Genomic DNA, 18078 nt, shown 5'->3' on the forward strand with positions numbered 1-18078 from the left:
CCACCATTAGTATCGAATTAGATAATAGCTAGAATCCAAACTGGAAAAGAAGATATAATTAAGAATAGTACTGTCAATTTTTCTCAGTTTTCCTTTTCTCTTGTCTTGTCACTTGTGTCAATTGTCAACAAACAAAACTTGGTATTTGCCGCATTGAATCAGTTTTTAAACATTTTTCTAGAAGTTAATAACTGTAATAACAACGTGTCGTAGTTTGATGCTGTAAAAATTGAGTAAATAACATCTAAAGGTAAATATTTCGCAGTAAGTACATTTAACCACTGTAAGTTAACCTATTTTCCGGTAACCGGATTGCTTTCTATTTTCCCATGATTTTCTATAGAAAGTGTATTCTCTAATTATTTTTCAGAAGAGGAAGCAAGATGCCGCAGGCCCGGCGTAAGACTCCATTCAGCGGGAAGGCCAAGAAACAACAGCTGCAGGCCAAGAAACAGAATAAAACCTTGATCATGAACAGTAAATATAAATAAACCAACTTTTTCGTTATGTATGTTTTAAACAGAGACAATTATATGCTGTGTATGACTGTCTTTACTTTTCATAAAAAGGGTTCTCAATGCTAAGCGGGAGCAACTATTTGACAAGTTTTCATAAAATCTTATGTCGGTTCCGTGAGTCGTGCGAAATGCGAATGACAGTGATTATCGATACTATGTACCGTTGGTACAATGCTATGTATGTATGTTTTATAATATGTATGTTAAATAATATGCTCCTGACAAATTTTAATTTTTTGTTAATTTTTTTTGGCAACGGCAGGCAATCTCATGTTGAGATTAACCATGTATGCAGGAAATATTATAGTGTACCAGTGTGCAGGCACAGGTGCACTCTCTATTCCCTCACTCTCATAGTTTGGCAGACTTACACCTTGGCCCTACGGCCTTAAGTGCACCCTGAGGAAGTGGGTGTACCAGCTGACTTCCCAATTCCGCACTGCTATTATAATATTTCTTGTAAAAATATGGGAACAGTGACAGTCAGACAGTAAAAAAATGGGTATCGTAAATCATAGCAAACTTTCCGGAGTAAAACGAACTTACCCGCACCATCCCACATGAAACAAACTGTAACATATATTTTTTTAATGGCCTGACGCGGGATTCGAACCCTGGAACTTGTCTGTAGCTGAACCACCTAATCATGGTACCAATGAGGCAGTTTTAAATAATAAAACATTAATCTACATGTCAGGTGGATATTCCACTTGTAAATTAAAAAAATATAATTATATTCCAGCATCATCAGGATCAAACAGCTATGACGTGGTGTCGGTGAACTACCAGCCTCAGCGAGCTCGCGGTCGGGGAGATGCCAACAGATATGCTCTCAAGTTCTACCGGGAGACTGATGAGGAACTGAAGATGAAGAAGGAGGATGCTTTGTGAGGCTCTATTTACCATTTTTTCTTTTATTTTACCTGTTTTCGGTATTGTATTTAAAAAACCTCTTTTACTCCATTTTCCTTTTTAACCGTCTTCCAAAAAGAAGGAGGTTATGGTCGGTTTGTTTGCATGTTTTTTTCTCATGTATTTTTAGAGATATTTCCATCATTTGTGCACCAATTTTGAGAATTATGTTTTATTTGGGTATACTTCAAGGGTGGTCCCATTTTTTTCATGTCAGGATCTGATGATGGCATCCTGGAGAAAATGAGGGAAACTTTCTAAAATTGTAGAGACAACTAGTGTGTTTGTTATTTTTTCCATTAGGTATTTTAAACCACTACAACTTCATGAAGATCTGCATTATATCATAAAAAGGTTTAATGAAAAACTACCTTCAAACTGAGAAGGTTGTATATACATTGATTTTTTTTGTTATTTAGTTCAGTGGGTAAGTTAATTTACTGTGTTGGAAGTCAGTTAATTTTTTTTTTATTGAAATTTTTTTAGTAAAACATATCCTTAAGGTGTATTACTTAAACTGAAACCTAGGACATATTAAGCACTAGATTGAAATAAATTTGTTTATTTTCAGGAAATCCTTAAACCCAGTGCCAGAGAAAGAGATGGAGATTGACCCGACAGACTTCTTTCCCAGTGAGATCTCTTTCCCCAAGAGACCTCCGTGGGACTTCAGCATGTCACTGGCACAGTTGGATGCACAGGAACAGAAATATTTCAGGGTATGTTTTATGTATTCAAATCATTAATTAAATTCCCGTTTCCCACAAATACGTGGGTAATATGACACTCACAAACAATGTGACTTTCTATAAGTATGAAAATTATCAAAATTGGTTCAGTAGATCCAGAGATTACCCCTTACCTTACAACCTCATTCACTATTTTTTTTTTCTCAGCCCGCAATCCAAGTATTGAGTAGCATGGTGGGTCTAAGCGACATATCCTCTTTCATAACAAACAAAAATATTATCATAATATATCATTGACACTGATTCTACTTCTACTTTCTTCAGCTCGCCCTCGGGCTTAGGCCTGCTTCAGACACTTCCATAGTCCTATGTCTCTTGCTTACCTTCTCCATCTGCCTCTTGCTGTCTGAAGTCATCCTCCCATCTTTGGCAGAAGCAACCTCTGTTGCTTTTTCCTGTCTTAGTATATACATAAATATACTAGTGCACGCGAGACTTCGTCCGCGTGAAACTCTACCCCTACCCTACCCGCAAAAAAAAGTATCCTATGTCCTTCTCCTGGCTCTAAACTACCTCCCTGCCAATTTTCAGCTAAATCGGTACAGCCGTTTTTGAGTTATAAGTGGAGTAACTAACACGACTTTCTTTTATATATAAAGATGTACATATGTTTCAGGAATACATAAATGCTTTGACAAGCACCGTTCACTGGAAAGACATGTCGTACTTCGAGCTCAACCTGGAGACGTGGCGCCAGCTGTGGCGCGTCCTGGAGATGTGTGACGTACTCCTGCTGATCGTGGACGTCAGATATGCTGTGAGTCATCGTCATCTTTATCTTCATCATTATCATTGTCATCATCATCATCACAATCTCAGTGGAAAGGAGCCAGACTATTATATAATGATTTATTTATTTTGCTATCATCCGCGAAAATTTGGCTCGGCTTCGCGAAAAAAGTCAAAAAATTTGACTTTGCAATTGCACGTTGTAGAGTCAACATCTCCTGAGGATGCTCCGGTTTCGGGGTGAAACGTACGTAGAGAGTATTTTGTCGGACCTGGGTGACGTTGTCGCATGGGTTCGCCGAATTTTCGCGGATGATAGCAAAATAAATAAATCATTATATAATCATGATGAACTTCCGCAGAGTAACGCCTGCTTCTATCCAATAGCCAGACTATTGTTCAGTCCGTAGCTCGACTTAGCCTGCATCAAAATTAGTTGGGGCTCGAAAATTTCGACAGTTTTTTATGTTTTTCTCTCTTACCACCAGATTAAGTGAGTGTGGATTAAATTTTACAAATTTTTTGGATTTTACTCCTTAAAATCGATTTTTCATATAATTATAGCACCCAGTAGGAAAAAAATATGGGCAGTAAAATTCGATGAACGAATGACAGCGTTACATCTTTGTGCGCAACCTATTCTGCGCACCTTTCACCGTGTGCTGCCGCCAACTGCGCACCTCGGTTAAGCACCTCAATAGTGTATGCTGCACAACATACACTATTTAGACATCACCGTGCGCTGCCGCCTGCTGCACCTCGGTTGCGCACCTTTCACTTTTCAGGCGTCAGTATTGAGACGCACATCGTGTATGCTGCACAACATACACTATTTAGACATCACCGTGCGCTGCCGCCTGCTGCACCTCGGTTGCGCACCTTTCACTTTTCAGGCGTCAGTATTGAGACGCACATCGTGTATGCTGCACAACATACACTATTTAGACATCACCGTGCGCTGCCGCCTGCTGCACCTCGGTTGCGCACCTTTCACTTTTCCGGCGTAGTTATAGAGATGTACATAGAGTATGCTGCAACATACACTATTTAGATATCACCGTGCGCTGCCGCCTGCTGCACCTCGGTTGCGCACCTTTCACTTTTCCGGCGTAGTTATAGAGATGTACATAGAGTATGCTGCAACATACACTATTTAGATATCACCGTGCGCTGCCGCCTGCTGCACCTCGGTTGCGCACCTTTCACTTTTCCGGCGTAGTTATAGAGATGTACATAGAGTATGCTGCAACATACACTATTTAGACAGTCGACCTGCAAGAGTAAACTCCATTCGTGCGTCGGAGCTGAGACACACTTTTAAACCGACTTCAGAAAGTAGGAGGTTCTCAATTTTATTGTATGTACACCAATTACTCGAAGACACCTAGGCCAATTTCAAAAATTCTTTTTTTTTTTTGTTTTAAACGGCATACTCCCCATTTTTATTTCAGGGTATGATGTTCCCACCATCGCTATACGAATACGTAGTGAACGAACAGAAGAAGAACATGATCCTTGTGCTGAACAAGATAGACCTGGTGCCGGCTGCGGTGGTGGCAGCCTGGAAGCAGTACCTCATGACGCGGTGCCCTGGTCTCCGGGTGGTGTACTTCACCTCCTGTCCAGGGTACAACTTGGCTGGGAACTGCAGCGACAAGGCTGGTGTGTATTTATTTGTATACCATTATATAAAAAAAAAACCGGTCAAGTGCGTGTTGAGCCACGCGTAGTGTTGGGTTCTGTAGATTAAGTTAGCGATATAATACCTTATGTCAGGGTTCTCAAACTGACAAACCACTGTTAAAATTTCCAAGTGGCAGCGAATACCTAACTAAGAGAACCCCTCCCTCCCTCCAAGAAAAAAATTAAATTTGACTTTTGAGGAAAATGTTTTTATTTGGATAAAAGGCACTATTATTACAAAGACTTTTAATTTTGGTACTTTATACCAAAACGAATGTCTGTAATATAAATGTGATTTCTTGTCGCAAATGGATTCAATGTTAGGAGCAATTTTGGACAATTTTAACCTTAATTCTGACTCGGTATCAGTTATCAAGACACCATTACGTAGATTTACGTTGTCGCGAACCCCCTGCCGTCCCCAATTTGAGAAAACCTTGCCTTTGTAATGCACAAAAATACCCCATACCCCAAATACCATGGGATGCACATTAAAAAATTCATTCTCACTTTGCATGTAGGGAAGGAACCCCAAAAATTTACTTTTTACCTTTTATAGAATATTAATATACGTACTCCTTCTACTTCATCATTAATAACCCCTATTCGGCTAATTGTTTAGCACAAGTCTTCCCTCAGAATGAGAGGGGTTATGGTAATACGAATAGTCCACCACCCAGGCCCAATGCGGATTGGCAGATTTCACACACGTAGAGAATAGGGATGATGACAGTTTTTTAAATTATATATAAATTAAGAGTATGCTTCATGATCATTACTTTCGGAGCTACAGGAATTTAAAGGGTCAGATTTGCGGCGCTGCCGCGGATCCCTGAAAAATGCCCCATACAAAATGGTACGAATTAATGACGTCGTAGGTACATAATGATCGTTATATTTGTATGGGCGTTCAAACAAAATTACTAATATCTTTACTTTTTTGTGCGTTTATGTTTATAGTTTATGTATTAAAAAATGTCACATTTAATGTAAGGAAACTAAAACTGTATGAATGTTCATCTAATTACGATGAAAAAAAAAAAAAATGAAAATTTTGAAATTGTATAATCTTATTTATTTTGCAAATATCCAGACAATCTTTGCTTTTTATGTATAAATTAGTTAACATTGACCCTATTTACCCGAATGTATCATAAAAATCTATATATTCAAACCTAGTCATCATCTCCATTGAGAAAATTCTCAGGTATGCAGGTTTCCTTTACCGTTTGAGACACTACTTAGACTTTGTTCACATTTACAATGTACATACTCATGCTAATAATATACATATTCATGCTAATGTATAGCTATCCAGTAGTAATAGTCTTTACACTAAACTGTGGACTACGGATCCCTAAAAATGACAAAAGCGAGTTCCATGTATTGTTGATTCTGTGAAGCAAACAGAACGGTGTAATTTAGAAATATGTTATACTAGAGTGCTTAAAAATAATCAATGAAATTTTTTTTAAGATAAATATACTTTTATTTGCACACCACAAAGACAAAAACAAGTGAAATAAAAACAAATTAGGAAGAGATCAGCATACAAAAGGCGGCCTTATCGCTAAGTAGCGATTTCTTCCAGGCAACCTTCGGTTTAGGAAAACTTAAGGACATCAGCAGGTGGCGTAAAACAAAAATAACCATAGTATTAGTAATACACATACATACAAATAATTTACATCCTAATACATAAACAATATTACACAAATACCTACAATAATGAATAAAATACATATCAAAATATACTAATAAATACATTATATTGAAGAGAAATAATATATACAGATCGTTTTTTTTTGTTTTTTCGTTTTTTTTTTACTACAACTTGGTTCAGATGACCTAAACCCTTCAATAGATGGCGCTATGTCATTTTATATCGCGCTACAACAGTTCCTATTGAATACCTATATACAGTCCGTACTACAGGGGGCTGTAGGGGGTCTCCTCTTCCTGTGCCAAAATACTCAAAAATTTTTGAAACAGATACTCAATAAGTATCTGTGTATAAATCACTAGTAGACGCCGCTCGGTTTCACCCGCGTGGTTCGCGTTCCCGTAGGAATACGGGGATAAAATATAGCCTATAGCCTTCCTCGATGAAAGGGCTGTCGGATACTAAAAGAATCTTTCAAATCGGTCCTGTAGTTCCTGAGATTTGTGCGTTCAAACAAACAAACTCTTCAGCTTTATAATATTAGTATAGATTAGTGGACCCGATAAGCTTCGCTTTGACTTATGTGCACTTCTTTCCTATCCCTACCCTACACTACCCTAGTCCTACCCTTACCCTACCCTCTACTCTACCCCTACCCTAAAATAGTCACACACTTTGCATACCAATTTTTAGCCTTCTACCCACAGAGTTGGAGGTGCATGCCCCGGACCGGATTAGAACCCACACCCTCCGGAATCGGAGGCAGAGGTCATATCCACTGGGCTATCACGGCTCTTTTCAGTTGTGTGCATTTTAAGAAATTAAATATCACGTGTCTCAAACGGTGAAGGAAAACATCGTGAGGAAACCTGCATACCAGAGAATTTTCTTAATTCTCTGTGTGTGTGAATTCTGCCAATCCGCATTGGGCCAGCGTGGTGGACTATTGGCCTAACCCCTCTCATTCTGAGAGGAGACTCGAGCTCAGCAGTGAGCCGTATATGGGTTGATAACGAACGAACGAACGAACCCACAGAGTAAAGATGATACAGAGTGAGTATTTACAAGCAGCGTGGTGAAGCCGGTGAAACCCATAGAAACAAACTTCATGCGTCTCCTTGACATCCGCATATACAAACTTTTTCCATAATTTGTATTTCAAAATTTAACACTAACAACAATTACGTAGGTATATTAATATAATAATCAATAATTATCAATAAAAAATACTCCATCTTATTTCTTTAGTTTAAGTGAACAGTTTTTAAAATAATTAAAAACATAAGATGCCATTTTTCTTGAATAATATTGAAAGTTACTGATTCGTGTCGTACTGACTCGAGAATGTATTCGTTTTTGAATTTTGTATTTGGAGCGTCTACGACACCGTCGTGTTCCGTACGCTCCATCTGCCTATTATTATTTAATCTGTGGCTTCAGTGTTGATTATAGTTACATAATTGACACTGGAACCACAGATTATTATATTATTATATGACCTAAAGGAGATGGTCCAAAATTGTATGGAGCCCGGATCAGTCATTGTACCCTGGCGGAAATAAAAGAAAATATTTTTTTTAACTATTTTTGATTATACAAATCTACGAATTTACTTTAATTCTTTCGAAATGATATTCATTTTCTCCCAAGAAATGTAACACTATTTAGGGTAATAATGGCGGATAGATGACGTTTTCAATGCAGTAGTCGATTTGACGTTTGCTGTCAAATATCATGTCATAGTTGCTTTATTGGCGCCATCTTGATAGAACTCAAAAACTCGCGTTTTAATTTTATATATTTCTTTTTAGTTAGTTAGATTTATTCACTTTAATAAATTTTAATAAAATCCTTGTATTTTTTAAATTTCAATGATACGGGGTACAAGAATGGACCTGAAATGGACCATCTCCTTTTACAAAGTATCTTCAAAGTACAGAATTTGACCTGTTAAAGTTTTATTATATAAAGTTATTCAAAATTCATTTATTTCAAGTAGGCTCAGTTTACAAGCACTTTTGACACGTCAGTTGACTATTTGTAAAGATTCTACCACCGGTTCGGAAGGCAGGTTCTGCTGAGAAGATACCGGCAAGAAACTAAACAGTTGCTCTTTTGAAAAAGTCATACAGTATTATAATTTACAATTGATAACAATTACAATTTCTTATAGTTTTACTTCCTGTGTGAAGGTGGAAGCTGATCCAATGGCCTCCAAGCGCCTTTATCGTTAAGGAACTCATCAATAGTGTAGTAACCTCGACTAAGTAAATTATATTAATTATATTAATTCATATTCGTTTCCTTATAAATTAAAAATAAAATGTCCCAGGTCTGCAAGTGAGAAGACGCAAGGGTCGGCAGCGGATGTGCGCAGAAGGCGCCACCAAGATACTAGAAGCATGCAAGGACATCGTTAACTCAGAAGTGGATCTCTCTTCTTGGGAGAAGAAGATCAAAGAAGAGACGAACGTCGAGTTTGATGATGATGAGACAGAAGTTGGTGAGTGTTTTTGGGGTTCTTCTACACATCGATCTCCTAGTAAAAAGTGGATGCACAATCAGCGACCAAAAAACGTCCCCACTCAATGAGTGCCAAACACGACTTCTTGGCACTCAATTCAAGTAGTCGCATTTGCAAATTCAACCTTAAACTCAATCGTTAAGGTTGAATTTGCTCTGAATTTGGGATTTTATTGAATATTGGACTATATTTAAAGGCCTTTAGGTATATTTTTCTTTACCAATAATTCTAAAATTGTCAAATCAAAAATGGCCAGTTTTTAAGTGAAATTTTCTACATTTCCTTTTATTATAAGAGGTCAATGGTTCAACACTAAAAAAGGAAAAAAATGTTATTTGTTGTTTGAGAAAAAACCTTACAAGATCACTTTGACTGTCGGTCTGTTTTATTTAACCGGCTTAAAAAATAGGAGGAGGTTTCAAAAAATGGTTTAGTTTACAAGCACTTTTGAAAAAGTCGGGTAGTAATATACAGAATGGTAATAATTCTGTTTGATGTCACAGACAGTAATATCGAATTTAATATAAACAATATTTATTTGGTGTAGTAAGAGTACATGGAATAAGGGTCCAAAATATACCGATAATAATTAATAAATCAAATCAAATCAAATCAAAATTTGTTTATTGCGAATTCAGGTTACAGTCAGATCTTATTGAAATAAACACCAAATTCCGCCTTACAGCTTGCGATATCATTATAAACAACATTATTATTTACAATAATCAATTCACACACTTATTTGTACAGTGATTAATTAATTAGTAGGTACATTGAATATTTTAAAGAATAATTCTAAAGATGCCTTTACGTCAATATAATGTCAGTTTATGTCAAAGATAAGTAAAATGATAAATTGCAAAAAAAAAAAAAAATTAGTCATTAATATGGTGTATTTGTATAGTAAGACTATAATAAGTATTGAAATCAATTGAAATTGGAAAAGTTATGGATTTCTTAAAAAATTAAATTTAAAAATCATGTATTTTCAAATTTTCCAAACGTCGATAACGCTGTCCATTCATCCATGTTGTGACGTCACAATGCTACTTGATTTACTAAACGTCAAACTAATTGTCAACTAATATTTTTGGCAAACGCTTTATTTGTAAAAGATTTGTTAAAGTGACGTCATAATATAGGTATATATAGAGTCTGCCTCATTGGTCCCGTGGTTAGCTAGTTCAGCTACGGACAATGTGGTCCAGGGTTCGAGTCCCGGGTCAGGCCAACAAAAACAAATTGGGATTTTTCTTACAAGGAAAATCTTAATAGCAGCCTGGAGTTGGGAAGTTGGCGGTGTTAGTACACCCCCGTGCCTCGGAGAGCACGTAAAGCTGTCGGTCCTGCGCCTGATCTATCACCGGTCGTGTCGGCTAATCTCACCATGAGATTAGCCGCCGTGACCGAAAAAAAAAAAGAAAAAAAAAAAGTCGGTCGGGAGCATTATATATAGAGTCATATCATAGCCTACAGGCGTTTTAGCTCAAAATGGTCAAAAAAAATTTTAAAAATTGAAATTTTTATGTAGTCATGTCTTAAAAAAGTATGATAATTTTTATTCGATCTAGTTAAATGATAATGAACAAATTTAAGACCATTTAAAAAATAGTGTCAACTAGCCTATTAGGCTTAGTTTACAAGCACTTTTGAAACGTCAGGTTGTAATATATAAGACTAGCTGACGCCGCGCTGTATCACCCGCGTGGTTCCCGTTCCCGTAGGAATACGGGAATAATATATGGCCTATAGCCTTCCTCAATAAATGGGCTATCTAACTAACTGAAAGAATTTTTCAAATCGGCCCAGTGGTTCCTGAGATTAGCGCGTTCAATCAAGCAAACAAACAAACTCTTCAGCTTTATAATATTAGTATAGATAATAGTGACAATAAATTAGTCGAAAACGAACAAAGAAAATATGTTTATATTTTTTTATTTCATTTCCTAAAAATAAACCGTACATTTTACATATTATATGACACCAAATATATATATGTCAATACATCTGTGACACCAAAACATAATGGTAAAAGTGTTTTCCGATAGCATGGGTACAGTGACAGTTGCCCTATGACGTTCATAATACGTACTATTACAGTGAATCGCGGCAAACTTTCAAGGGTGAAACGAACTGTCACCCGCACCATGCTATCTGGAAAACACTTTAATAAATAAAAATCTCGTTCCAGGTGAGACGATTCTAGAAAAGTCCGACACAACATACTACACACACGAGCGCTACAAGAACGGGATACTGACAATAGGCTGCGTGGGCCAACCGAACGTGGGCAAGTCCTCGCTCATGAACGCCATCATGGGCAAGAAGGTGGTGTCCGTCTCGCGCACCCCGGGACACACCAAACACTTCCAGACTATATTCCTGACGCCACAGGTACGTTTTCTGTGCACAGGTAAATTCTGTTTCCACAGGTAAATTTTGTTTCTTTATTCCAGGACACACGTAACCCTTCCAGACTATATTCCTGACGCCACAGGTAAATTTTGTGTGCACAGGTAAATTCTGTTTCCACAGGTAAATTCTGTTTCTTTAGTCGTATATATTTTGTGGACTCCAGGACACACATAACTCTTTCAGACTATATTCCTGACGCCACAGGTACGTTTTCTGTGCACAGGCACAGGTAAATTCTGTTTCTTTAGTCGTGTTATAAATGCATATCGAAAGATATAAATAATAATGATGGCTTGGATCTTAATTAATACAGCATTTAGTTACCGTTTATATATTCAGAATTAGTATGAGCAATGCAATGACTAATGAGTAATAGCTAATATCTGATTGACCCAACATGACAGTGACAGTTGACATATAGACAAACGTTGACAATGACTTTGACGTTTGACGAATTACGTATACTAATTAAAATGACATAGATTTATACTCCTAACAGTCATATATTATATTTTTTGGACTCCAGACACACACACTATTACACACACACACACTATTAGACTATTATTTAAGCTAAAGGTAAGATTATTTTACACCTTACCTTCTGTTTTCTTACCTGTATAAATATATTTATAGTAAATAAATACAATATTGTTGTCCGCAGGTCCGTCTGTGTGACTGCCCCGGGCTGGTGTTTCCGTCCAAGGTGCCGCGCCCCATACAGATACTGATGGGGTCGTACCCCATAGCGCAGCTGCGGGAACCTTACACCACCATACGGTAGAGACGTATATCTTAGCATTCCATGGATTCACCGTGCAGGTGCCGGGTCCATCGCGTGGTAGAGAGAAGAACTCCGAGCAGAGTCCCGGACTTGTGACTACAGGATGTAGGGTTAAGGAATTCCTTGACGATCGATCAACACTCCCCGTTCTCTGCTCGTGTTGTTCTCCCTGCCACCACATTTGGTAAGATCCTATTAGAGCAGCTTTGGATACTCGTTCTAATATAGAACTAGCTGCACTTCTAGAGAGGCCAAGGTCTTTAAGCAAGCAAGCAAGCAATTTACTCATTCAAAAGTACCGGGTAACATTTTGTCTGTCCGTCTGTCTGTCCGGGCTAATCTCTGAAACGGCTGGACCGGTTTAAACGCAACTTTCACTATTAGTTAGAGGAGGTTATTAAGCAACACAAGCTATTTTTTTTTTATCATGGAATAATATAATATTACCAGTTGACGTCACGCAGTTTCAGCCGCGTAGTTCTCGTCCCCGTGAAAATATGGGGATAAAATATTGCCTATGTCATTCACAAATAACGTGGCTTTCCAGTGGTAAAAGAATATTCAAAATCAGTTCCATAAGATTTGACGGCTTCCGTTGCGCTGGAGGCAGACGGAGGTCCTGGGTTCGATCCCCGGCTGGACCGATTGAGATTTTCTTAACTAGGCCGGATCTGGCTGGTGGGAGGCTTCGGCTTAGGCTAGTTACCACCCTACCGGCAAAGATATACCGCCAAGCGATTTAGCGTTCCGGTACGATGTCGTGTAGAAACCGAAAAGGAGTGTGGATTTTCATCCTCCTCCTGACAAGTTATCCCGCTTCCATCTTAGATTGCATCATCACTTACCATCAGGTGAGATTGTAGTCAAGGGCTAACTTGTAAAGAATGAAAAAAATAGGAAAAAAAGGATTACCCCCTATAACACCACAAACTTTACCACTTTATAATATTAGTATTAAAGATTTTATAATAGAGATATGTCACTAGCGCGCCAAAACTGAGCGCCATGATATGCGGGCGACGGGGGGAAAGACCGCGCGGGTGTGAAATCGTGCGTACAGGGAAGTGAGGTGCATCAGTCGTGGGTTTTTCATTCATCGCTACAAGCCCCCCCGGCCTGCGCGGACCATTGATAGTGTTACGAAGGAATTTGCCAAGCTATAGTATATTTATTTACACAGGTATCTAGCAGAGAGACTGAATCTGCCACACCTGCTGCGAATAGATCACCCAGAGAACGATGACACCTGGTCGCCCAGAGACATCTGCGACGGGTGGGCCAAGAAACGTGGCTACCTCACCGCTAAAGCTGCAAGGTCAGTTATGGCCTCGGGAACGAAATATTTATTAATGACCTTATCGATAAAATTTTGTGTATGTGTGTGACGACGAATAAGAAAAAAAAAACTTAAAAGTTGTGATAAAAATAGACAACACACATTAACATTAACATTCTTATAGGCGTCATACTTTCGAATAATATGGAATTTGTATATTAAATGAACCCGTGAAATGTTGTAAAAAAGTGTTAATTAAGCAATTTATTGATTGAAATCTTTAGTTAACCTTTACATTGGCATAATTTAATTTGATTTAAAAAAATGCGTGCGTACTGTGTACACAAGTCAGAAGTGAAACTTCTTTGGTAACCTAATTTATAAATATTGTTTATATTTATACAAATCTTAAACTTTACATTTCCGAGACTAAGAGGAAGGGAAAAAGGAAGATAGGTTAGGAATTTAATTGTCATTAAAATATAAAAAGTGTTGAAAATTAATGTAAATTATAAATTTAATTTATTCAATTTATTTCTTTAATATTTACATTGCGCGATTTCTCACTCTCGTTCAATCTCTCTCACTACAGTTCTCTCCCACCTCTCACTCCATAGCACTGTGCGTTATACGACGTTCGCTCTGTCTCACTTTTTCTCTCAATCTTTCTCACTCGCTCGCTCCCTACTCTTACTTGCTTCATGCTACGTTCGCCCTGTCTTACTCTCTCTCAATCGGTCTCGATCGCTCTCTCTCTCTTTTTCGACACTTCCGTTGCATACCGGCGTGACGTTACATCTGTAAAAATTTTACCCTCATGCGCCTAAAGAAGTTTCACTTCAAAAAGTTTACATCTAATAATCAGTTTGGTGAAAATAAAAATAGTTTGTTTGCTGATACAGTACACAAAGTTAGGTCTTAAAAATAACTATGATATTATTAAAGTGAACGATCGACATGCAAAATATTAATATAAAAAGTCGTTTTATACTTAGGTCTTAGTCTATTCGATAATTTAAAATTAACTTCAAATGCTCCGAAGATGAACAGCGCCATCTATCGATCAAAATATGCAATTAATTAAAAAAAAATGTTTATTGTCCATTAGGCTGGATACATACAGAGCAGCTAACAGTATACTGCGAATGGCACTTGACGGCCGGATATGTTTGTGGCTCCGACCACCCGACTTCACGGAAGAAAGAGGTATGTAACAAACAGCTTTTAGGGACTTCCAAAAATCACGATCCTTAACCGCCTGCATCCAGCCAATCATCAGGTCATCTAGGGTCAACCAACACTGCGCTTTCCGGTGCGGGGTCGTCATTCCAGCACCTTGGGACCCCAACGTCCATCGGCTATTCGAACTATATGCCCCGCCCATTGCCACTTCAGCTTCAGCTCGGTGACTTTGGTACGTCTGCGGATCTCCTCATTTCTGATTCGATCACACAGAGATACTCCGAGCATAGCTCGTTCCATCGCCCGCTGAGAAAAAGTGTAAAAGTGAAAAAAAAGGAACTCGTTTTACAAAATGTTGCCATGTATCTAGGTGTCTGTCAGTGAAAGACCTTTTAAAATCCGCCGTTATAAATATGAGCCTTAACAGATTTTTTTTAAAACTTCGACACACTTGATAAAACGCAGTTATTATGAAATCACTGACAGACAGAATTATATTTACATCAATCAATATTTGTTTTGCAGGTAAATTCGAAACCTGCGAAGAGATAAAATACATCAAATGGGTGCAAGCACTTACCAAAGATGATGAGTTGGTGTCATCGTCCACTCCATCATCAGACACGGAGCGGTCAGCTGGTGAGGACAGCTCTGGTGATGAGAGCGAAGATGATGATGATGATGAAAAACATGCGGAGATGGCAAACAAATTTGCGGCTTTGGCTAGTGATGACTAAATCGATGGGCAATAAATGTTGCTACTGTTGTTGCAATGGACACCTTACTGATGAATGTCCATATTGTATAGTCCATTAGTATTTTGTACTAACGGATGATTAAGGCAATCATCCATTAGCAGAAGCAGTAGATTATGAAATTGTTTACAACAGAGGTTATTAAAACTCGAGTGTATAATAATAAGAGACAGAAATGTTTAAACTCTACTTTACCTTGCTTATAACAATAAAACTTTAAATTATTGAAAATCACTCAAATATTTTAACCGTATCTAAGTGACGAAAAAAAGTCAAAATTATCTATTGATAAGTTGGTGTCATCATCCACTCCATCATCAGATACGGAGCGTCCGGTTGGTGAAGACAGCTCTGGTGATGAGTGCGAAGATGATGATGATGAAGAACATGCGGATATGGCAAACAAATTTGCAGCTTTGGCTAGTGATGATTAGATTATTGGGAAATATATGTTATTACTGTTGTTGCATTGGTCACCTAACTGATGAATGTTATGTCCTCAGACCAGTTATATACCTACCTACCTACCAGGGTGTCGGTTTTTACGGGACACCCTGTACAAGGACCTGCGTCGCTAGACGTTACACCTCTGTCAAAGATCTCTATCATATAGAAGAATCAACTATCTAACGCGTTTACAAAAACTTTCGATAGAATCGATATTTGATGTTGCATTGTTGTAATCGTTTTCTTTGAGTAATGAGCTTTTTTTCATCATGTGATGAATGTAATGTAAAAAAAATGTAATTTAGCTTTAATTAATTTTTTCCGTCATTTTGTTTATTGTAACGTTCCAGTGTTAACTATTAAACTGTTGCTTATTTTTGTAATATGTGATTATTTATTATTTAGGTACAGTAATAAAGAACTGCTTATTTATTTTGATGTATTTTTTATTTATAATATAGCGATCTCACCTGATAATAAGTGACGATGCAGTCCAAGATGGAAACGGGTTAATTTAGAAGACGTATGTATTTAAAAGTGATTCAGAAGTACAGTGGGTGAGTTATCCGTATAGTCAACACGAGCGAGGAAGAAGAGTATTGGCTATCTGTAAAAGACGTCTTTAAACCTGCTACTAGCGGTTGCCAGTCCGTGATCCTGCTCTATAGTCCAGGATCCGGGGAGCATTTTTACAATTGTTTAGTAAAGTTCATCTTCCGTGAGTAGCTTCATCTTGATGAGATGCACAACTTTTTTAACGCCCTCCGGAATTAAGTTTTATAAGAAATCCTTAACTTTTATTAATTGATATCGATATATTTTGGACCCTTATTTCATGTACAACACGAAATTAATATTGTTTATGTTAAATTGTGCCAGTGCCTCTGCCTCCGATTCCAGAGGGTGTGGGTTCGAATCCGATCCGGGGCATGCACCTCCAACTTTTCAGTTGTGTGCATTGAAATTAAATATCATGTGTCTCAAACGGTGAAGGAAAAACATCGTGAGGAAACCTGCACAACAGAGGATTTTCTTAATTCTCTGTGTGATATTTAAATATTGTGTTATGGGTATGAAATTCAAGGGCTTATCAAAAGGATTTTAAAATCATGGCCATATTTAAAAAAAACCTACAATTAGAAAAACGTTATTTATTAATCGCTACACAAAATACGCGAGGCGGGTGACTAGGTGTGAGCAGGGCAGTCGGGTTTATTTTTTTTTTAATTATTACTAATAATCATCATGTGGCCCGACCACTTCCACTTTAGCCTTTTTACTTTTAAGGTCACATCCTGTATTTTGGTCTTTTTTTCCTAATCAGAGGAAGGACAAGTGGAGCAAAATAATTACACAGTGGTATCCAAGAGAAGGGAAAAGGAACAGAGGAAGGCAACAAAAAAGATGGGACGATGATATCTGACAGGTTGCTGGGAAAACCTGGACTAGAGTAGCCAGAGAAAGAACTGAATGGAGAAGGTTGGAGGAGGCCTTTGCCGATCGCAAACGGACCTACAGAAACTAAATAAGAAATAAATATACGAAAAGTTTTGAATGTTTAAACGATTTTATATTTAAATGTCTGTAATATTTTGTATTGTATATACTATTGTAAGATATGCAATAAGGTCCGAATAAAAGGCTTATTTATTTATTTATTTTATAAAAATCATCATAATATACCTACATTAACCCTCCAGCATTCCGGTATAAAATACGAGAAACTACGAGATGAGAGACCGTCGCTCTATCTGCACCCACATCCCTTATAAATCAAAGCATCACTCGCAGATCCCTATTGTTCAACTTTTGGCACCCTTTGTAATATCTACCCACATCTCAAGCCTATACCGCTTTCAAAAAGATTTATATCTTAATCTTTGAAAATTCATAGTTTTGATAGCTAGCGCTAGGTAATGTTTCCAATAGGTTCGGGGTTTTTGGCTTATTTTTTATTCTTTAGAAGTTAGCCCTTGACTACAATCTCACCTGATGGTAAGTGATGATGCAGTCTAAGATGGTAGCGGGCTAACTTGTTAGGAGGAGGATGAAAATCCACACCCCGTTTTCTACACGGCATCGTACCGGAACGCTAAATCCCTTGGCGGTACGTCTTTGTCGGTAGGATGGTAACTAGCCACGGCTGAAGCCTCCCACCAGTCAGCCAGATTTTAACTCAAAATTACTTAACCGATTTCCATGAAAATGAAAGTGGACCAGTATAAATAGGTTTTTCTTTCAAGAAAATTTAAAGTTATTTCAAAAGGTACTTTTTTATTTAAATAGGTAACAATTTAGGGTAACCGTTATAACATTACGCGACCCTTTACATGGGTAAAGTGAGATTTACCTCAACCCTTGCTACGGTATAACCGTGGGGTCATTTGGACCCCGTCGTTCAATAAAACAGCGCCGGACTGTAACGGGTTGGGGACATTTAC

The 18078-nt window shown here is 37.8% G+C and overlaps 1 protein-coding gene across 2 annotated transcripts; it reads left to right on the plus strand.

The window, feature by feature from the left end:
* The first annotated feature begins 18 nt into the window (after positions 1–18).
* On the plus strand, positions 19–16069 carry LOC112046157 (guanine nucleotide-binding protein-like 1). 2 transcript variants are annotated; one of them, XM_052890277.1, is made up of 12 exons: positions 19–264; positions 371–477; positions 1261–1405; positions 2002–2149; positions 2796–2936; positions 4360–4570; positions 8587–8757; positions 10970–11172; positions 11858–11973; positions 13158–13292; positions 14362–14459; positions 14961–16069. In XM_052890277.1, the coding sequence occupies exons 2-12, from the start codon at positions 384–386 to the stop codon at positions 15170–15172; spliced, it is 1674 nt and encodes a 557-aa protein (XP_052746237.1). In that variant the 5' UTR covers positions 19–264; positions 371–383; the 3' UTR covers positions 15173–16069. The 2 variants fall into 2 exon arrangements, with proteins under 2 accessions (XP_052746237.1, XP_052746236.1); XM_052890276.1 differs by having other exon boundaries at positions 20–250.
* Positions 16070–18078: the final 2009 nt, after the last annotated feature.

This window comes from Bicyclus anynana, chromosome 27, assembly GCF_947172395.1.
Source record: "Bicyclus anynana chromosome 27, ilBicAnyn1.1, whole genome shotgun sequence".
Taxonomy (NCBI): domain Eukaryota; kingdom Metazoa; phylum Arthropoda; class Insecta; order Lepidoptera; family Nymphalidae; genus Bicyclus; species Bicyclus anynana.